At 45.0% G+C, this 7,500-nt stretch overlaps 1 protein-coding gene across 1 annotated transcript in view; it reads left to right on the forward strand.

Moving 5' to 3' along the window:
• The window catches only part of LOC149984267 (intermembrane lipid transfer protein VPS13B-like), a 721,339-nt gene that overhangs the window by 665,770 nt on the left and 48,069 nt on the right, over positions 1-7,500 (forward strand). The window contains 1 exon segment of the mRNA XM_090230526.1: positions 3,463-3,546. Within this exon segment, the coding sequence (XP_090086652.1) occupies positions 3,463-3,546 (84 nt within the window).

Genomic DNA, 7,500 nt, shown 5'->3' on the forward strand with positions numbered 1-7,500 from the left:
AGGGGTGTAGAGTGTGTTGGTGGACCAGGTTACCTCCTGATGATTAAACTAGGTCTGTAACCTTGGAGGGGTGCCCGTGTGTCTAGCAGTGTGCCCGCCAGTCACCCTCTGTGTGTTCTCCTTCACCCAATAGGGAACCGAGGCCGTTGTCAGCGCTGAACAGAACAGAACAGAACGTTGGTTATTGCGTTCATGCCTGGTGTTTTGTCCACAGTAAATGAAGTCCCTAGCTGACGGTAAATTAGGCAGTGTTGTAACGGCCTTGGCACGGTGTAGGTCTTAACGAGGAGTCAGGGGGTCGGAGGGGGAATAGAGCCAGTGAAACGTTAAGAACCGCCTCCCAAATGGCACCCTTATCTCCTACATAGTGCACTACTTTAAATCCAGAATCCTGTAGGGGGCTGTTTCTAAAGTAGTGCACTATGTAGGGAATAGGGTTTCATTGAGGGGTTGAACACACGACCAGTAACCATTCTGAAAGGCACATTTTCAGCTTTTAAATCTTCTCAGAGCTGACAGAGTTTAATTGGCTATTATCCCGCGCTAACAGTTAAATTGTCATTGGACTTAACTGTTGGATGGTGTTGGAGTCCTGGAGCTTTGTGTGAGTTTTCTTGTACAACTGCAGGAAACCAGTTGGGAGCCGTGTTGGGTGACAGAACGTGATGGTGTTGGATGGTGTTGGATAGTGTTGGATGGTGTTGGATAGTGATGGGTGGTGTTGGATGGTGTTGGATGGTGTTGGATAGTGTTGGATAGTGTTGGATGGTGTTGGATGGTGTTGGATGGTGTTGGATGGTGTTGGATAGTGTTGGATAGTGATGGGTGGTGTTGGATGGTGTTGGATGGTGTTGGATAGTGTTGGATAGTGTTGGATGGTGTTGGATGGTGTTGGATAGTGTTGGATAGTGATGGGTGGTGTTGGATGGTGTTGGATAGTGTTGGATAGTGATGGATGGTGTTGGATGGTGTTGGATGGTGTTGGATAGTGATGGGTGGTGTTGGATGGTGTTGGATGGTGTTGGATAGTGTTGGATAGTGTTGGATGGTGTTGGATAGTGATGGGTGGTGTTGGATGGTGTTGGATGGTGTTGGATAGTGTTGGATAGTGTTGGATGGTGTTGGATGGTGTTGGATAGTGTTGGGTGGTGTTGGATAGTGTTGGATAGTGTTGGATGGTGTTGTGGAAACGTGATGAACGTGATGTGACTCAGTGGGGCCGTGGGTTAGTTAGGGGGCGTGGGTTAGTTAGGGGGCGTGGGTTAGTTAGGGGGCGTGGGTTAGTTAGGGGGCGTGGGTTAGTTAGGGGGCGTGGGTTAGTTAGGGGGCGTGGGTTAGTTAGGGGCCGTGGGTTAGTTAGGGGCCGTGGGTTAATTAGGGGGCGTGGGTTAGTTAGGGGGCGTGGGTTAGTTAGGGGGCGTGGGTTAGTTAGGGGCCGTGGGTTAGTTAGGGGGCGTGGGTTAGTTAGGGGGCGTGGGTTAGTTAGGGGGCGTGGGTTAATTAGGGGGCGTGGGTTAGTTAGGGGCCGTGGGTTAATTAGGGGCCGTGGGTTAGTTAGGGGGCGTGGGTTAGTTAGGGGGCGTGGGTTAGTTAGGGGGCGTGGGTTAGTTAGGGGCCGTGGGTTAATTAGGGGGCGTGGGTTAGTTAGGGGGCGTGGGTTAGTTAGGGGGCGTGGGTTAGTTAGGGGGCGTGGGTTAATTAGGGGGCGTGGGTTAGTTAGGGGGCGTGGGTTAGTTAGGGGCCGTGGGTTAATTAGGGGGCGTGGGTTAGTTAGGGGCCGTGGGTTAATTAGGGGCGTGGGTTAGTTAGGGGGCGTGGGTTAATTAGGGGGCGTGGGTTAGTTAGGGGGCGTGGGTTAGTTAGGGGCCGTGGGTTAATTAGGGGGCGTGGGTTAGTTAGGGTCCGTGGGTTAATTAGGGGCCGTGGGTTAGTTAGGGGCCGTGGGTTAGTTAGGGGCCGTGGGTTAGTTAGGGGGCGTGGGTTAGTTAGGGGGCGTGGGTTAATTAGGGGGCGTGGGTTAGTTAGGGGGCGTGGGTTAGTTAGGGGGCGCCCCATGGGACATTTGGTCATTACAGATGTTCCCGTTACAAAAACTCTCGACACCACAGGAAACAAACATGTCGATCTTTCCCCTGTCCGTGGTAGTGTCACGGGTGAACTCTGACCTTGATGACCTTTGACTTGACAGGGTTTTTTTTAGGCGTTTCTGTTTCCTCGTTATCACGTCTAGAATATGAACATAGAATATGTTATTTAAAATGTGTTTTTATACTTTTTCACACACTACTGCTGTCCAACAAGTCAAAGTATTTTATGAAGTCCCGTAAACAGATTTGTAGATGTTATCTCAGGTGCAATGAAATGCTTGTGTTTATAGCTCCAACAGTAATACCTAGCTAAATGCTTGTGTTTATAGCTCCAACAGTAATACCTAGCTAAATGCTTGTGTTTATAGCTCCAACAGTAATACCTAGCTAAATGCTTGTGTTTATAGCTCCAACAGTAATACCTAACTAAATGCTTGTGTTTATAGCTCCAACAGTAATACCTAACTAAATGCTTGTGTTTCTAGCTCCAACAGTAATACCTAGCTAAATGCTTGTGTTTATAGCTCCAACAGTAATACCTAGCTAAATGCTTGTGTTTATAGCTCCAACAGTAATACCTAACTAAATGCTTGTGTTTATAGCTCCAACAGTAATACCTAGCTAAATGCTTGTGTTTATAGCTCCAACAGTAATACCTAACTAAATGCTTGTGTTTCTAGCTCCAACAGTAATACCTAACTAAATGCTTGTGTTTCTAGCTCCAACAGTAATACCTAGCTAAATGCTTGTGTTTATAGCTCCAACAGTAATACCTAGCTAAATGCTTGTGTTTATAGCTCCAACAGTAATACCTAGCTAAATGCTTGTGTTTCTAGCTCCAACAGTACAGTAATACCTAGCTAAATGCTTGTGTTTCTAGCTCCAACAGTAATACCTAGCTAAATGCTTGTGTTTATAGCTCCAACAGTAATACCTAGCTAAATGCTTGTGTTTCTAGCTCCAACAGTACAGTAATACCTAGCTAAATGCTTGTGTTTCTAGCTCCAACAGTAATACCTAGCTAAATGCTTGTGTTTCTAGCTCCAACAGTACAGTAATACCTAGCTAAATGCTTGTGTTTCTAGCTCCATCAGTACAGTAATACCTCGTTAAATGCTTGTGTTTCTAGCTCCAACAGTACAGTAATACCTAGCTAAATGCTTGTGTTTCTAGCTCCAACAGTAATACCTAACTAAATGTTTGTGTTTCTAGCTCCAACAGTAATACCTAACTAAATGTTTGTGTTTCTAGCTCCAACAGTAATACCTAGATAAATGTTTGTGTTTCCAGTTCCTATCTACTGTCATTGTTTATTTCCAGGTCAGAGGTGAGATTAGTACCTGTCCTATCTGATGGTGTGTTGGTGTCCTTGCAGGTGCCTTGTTCCAGCGGCTCGTTGCTCTACGTGTGGTGCACCCTGATCACCATGGAAACGGACTCTCACATGCAGCAGAGAGTGGTGAGTATAGCCATCCAGGGTAGGGTCTGATGTGGTACCCTATTCCCTATGTAGTGCACTACTTACTACCAGGGCCCAGAGGGTCCCTATTCCATATATACTGTAACTCTAACTAACACTATCCTCTAACTAACACCATCCTCTAACTAACACCATCCTCTAACTAACATCGTCCTCTAACTAACACCGTCCTCTAACACCATCCTCTAACTAACACCATCCTCTAACTAACACCCTCCTCTAACTAACATCGTCCTCTAACTAACACCGTCCTCTAACACCGTCCTCTAACTAACACCGTCCTCTAACTAACACCGTCCTCTAACTAACACCGTCCTCTAACTAACACGATCCTCTAACACCATCCTCTAACTAACACCATCCTCTAACTAATACCATCCTCTAACTAACATCGTCCTCTAACTAACACCATCCTCTAACACCATCCTCTAACTAACACCGTCCTCTAACACCATCCTCTAACTAACACCATCCTCTAACACCATCCTCTAACTAACACCGTCCTCTAACTAATACCATCCTCTAACTAACACCGTCCTCTAACTAACACCATCCTCTAACACCATCCTCTAACTAACACCATCCTCTAACTAACACCATCCTCTAACTAACATCGTCCTCTAACTAACACCGTCCTCTAACACCGTCCTCTAACTAACACCGTCCTCTAACTAACACCGTCCTCTAACTAACACCGTCCTCTAACGAACACGATCCTCTAACTAACACCATCCTCTAACACCATCCTCTAACTAACACCGTCCTCTAACTAACACCGTCCTCTAACTAACACCGTCCTCTAACTAACACGATCCTCTAACACCATCCTCTAACTAACACCATCCTCTAACTAACACCATCCTCTAACTAACACCGTCCTCTAACTAACACTGTCCTCTAACTAACACCGTCCTCTAACTAACACCGTCCTCTAACTAACACGATCCTCTAACACCATCCTCTAACTAACACCATCCTCTAACTAACACCATCCTCTAACTAACACCGTCCTCTAACTAACACCGTCCTCTAACTAACACCGTCCTCTAACTAACACCGTCCTCTAACTAACACCATCCTCTAACTAACACCATCCTCTAACTAACACCATCCTCTAACTAACACCGTCCTCTAACTAACACCATCCTCTAACTAACACCGTCCTCTAACTAACACCGTCCTCTAACACCGTCCTCTAACTAACACCGTCCTCTAACTAACACCGTCCTCTAACTAACACCGTCTTCTAACTAACACCGTCCTCTAACTAACACCGTCCTCTAACTAACACCATCCTCTAACACCATCCTCTAACACCATCCTCTAACATCATCCTCTAACTAACATCATCCTCTAACTAACACCATCCTCTAACTAACATCATCCTCTAACTAACACCATCCTCTAACACCATCCTCTAACTAACATCATCCTCTAACTAACACCATCCTCTAACACCATCCTCTAACTAACATCATCCTCTAACTAACATCATCCTCTAACTAACACCATCCTCTAACTAACACCATCCTCTAACTAACACCATCCTCTAACTAACACCATCCTCTAACTAACACCATCCTCTAACTAACACCATCCTCTAACTAACATCATCCTCTAACTAACATCATCCTCTAACTAACACCATCCTCTAACTAACACCATCCTCTAACTAACATCATCCTCTAACTAACATCATCCTCTAACTAACACCATCCTCTAACACCATCCTCTAACTAACACCGTCCTCTAACTAACACCGTCCTCTAACTAACACCATTGTCTAACACCATCCTCTAACACCATCCTCTAACACCATCCTCTAACTAACATCGTCCTCTAACTAACACCGTCCTCTAACACCGTCCTCTAACTAACACCGTCCTCTAACTAACACCGTCCTCTAACTAACACCGTCCTCTAACTAACACCATCCTCTAACTAACACCATCCTCTAACACCATCCTCTAACTAACACCGTCCTCTAACTAACACCGTCCTCTAACTAACACGATCCTCTAACACCATCCTCTAACTAACACCATCCTCTAACTAATACCATCCTCTAACTAACACCATCCTCTAACTAACACCGTCCTCTAACTAACACCATCCTCTAACTAACACCATCCTCTAACTAACACCGTCCTCTAACTAACACCGTCCTCTAACTAACACCGTCCTCTAACTAACACCATCCTCTAACTAACACCATCCTCTAACTAACACCATCCTCTAACTAACACCATCCTCTAACTAACACCATCCTCTAACTAACACCGTCCTCTAACTAACACCGTCCTCTAACTAACACCATCCTCTAACTAACACCGTCCTCTAACTAACACCATCCTCTAACTAACACCGTCCTCTAACTAACACCATCCTCTAACTAACACCGTCCTCTAACTAACACCATCCTCTAACTAACACCGTCCTCTAACTAACACCGTCCTCTAACACCGTCCTCTAACTAACACCATCCTCTAACACCGTCCTCTAACTAACACCGTCCTCTAACTAACACCGTCTTCTAACTAACACCGTCCTCTAACTAACACCGTCCTCTAACTAACACCGTCCTCTAACTAACACCATCCTCTAACACCATCCTCTAACTAACACCATCCTCTAACTAACACCATCCTCTAACTAACATCATCCTCTAACTAACACCATCTTCTAACACCATCCTCTAACTAACATCATCCTCTAACTAACACCATCCTCTAACACCATCCTCTAACTAACATCATCCTCTAACTAACATCATCCTCTAACTAACACCATCCTCTAACTAACACCATCCTCTAACTAACACCATCCTCTAACTAACACCATCCTCTAACTAACACCATCCTCTAACTAACACCATCCTCTAACACCATCCTCTAACTAACATCATCCTCTAACTAACACCATCCTCTAACACCATCCTCTAACTAACACCATCCTCTAACTAACACCATCCTCTAACACCGTCCTCTAACTAACACCATCCTCTAACTAACACCGTCCTCTAACTAACACCATCCTCTAACTAACACCATCCTCTAACTAACACCATCCTCTAACTAACACCGTCCTCTAACTAACACCGTCCTCTAACTAACACCATCCTCTAACACCATCCTCTAACACCATCCTCTAACTAACATCATCCTCTAACTAACACCATCCTCTAACTAACACCATCCTCTAACTAACACCCTCCTCTAACTAACACCATCCTCTAACTAACACCATCCTCTAACTAACACCATCCTCTAACTAACACCGTCCTCTAACTAACACCGTCCTCTAACACCATCCTCTAACACCGTCCTCTAACTAAAACCATCCTCTAACTAACACCATCCTCTAACTAACACCCTCCTCTAACTAACACCATCCTCTAACTAACACCATCCTCTAACTAACACCATCCTCTAACTAACACCATCCTCTAACTAACACCGTCCTCTAACACCATCTTCTAACACGTCCTCTAACTAAATCCATCCTCTAACTAACACCATCCTCTAACTAACACCATCCTCTAACTAACACCATCCTCTAACTAACACCGTCCTCTAACACCATCCTCTAACACCGTCCTCTAACTAAAACCATCCTCTAACTAACACCGTCCTCTAACTAACACCGTCCTCTAACTAACACCGTCCTCTAACTAACACCGTCCTCTAACTAACACCATCCTCTAACACCATCCTCTAACACCATCCTTTAACATCATCCTCTAACTAACATCATCCTCTAACTAACACCGTCCTCTAACTAACACCGTCCTCTAACTAACACCATCCTCTAACTAACACCATCCTCTAACTAACACCATCCTCTAACTAACACCGTCCTCTAACTAACACCGTCCTCTAACTAACACCATCCTCTAACACCATCCTCTAACACCATCCTCTAACTAACATCATC

The sequence above is a fragment of the Oncorhynchus mykiss genome, chromosome 3, assembly GCF_057628025.1.
Source record: "Oncorhynchus mykiss isolate SJ-2025 chromosome 3, ASM5762802v1, whole genome shotgun sequence".
Taxonomy (NCBI): Eukaryota; Metazoa; Chordata; class Actinopteri; order Salmoniformes; family Salmonidae; genus Oncorhynchus; species Oncorhynchus mykiss.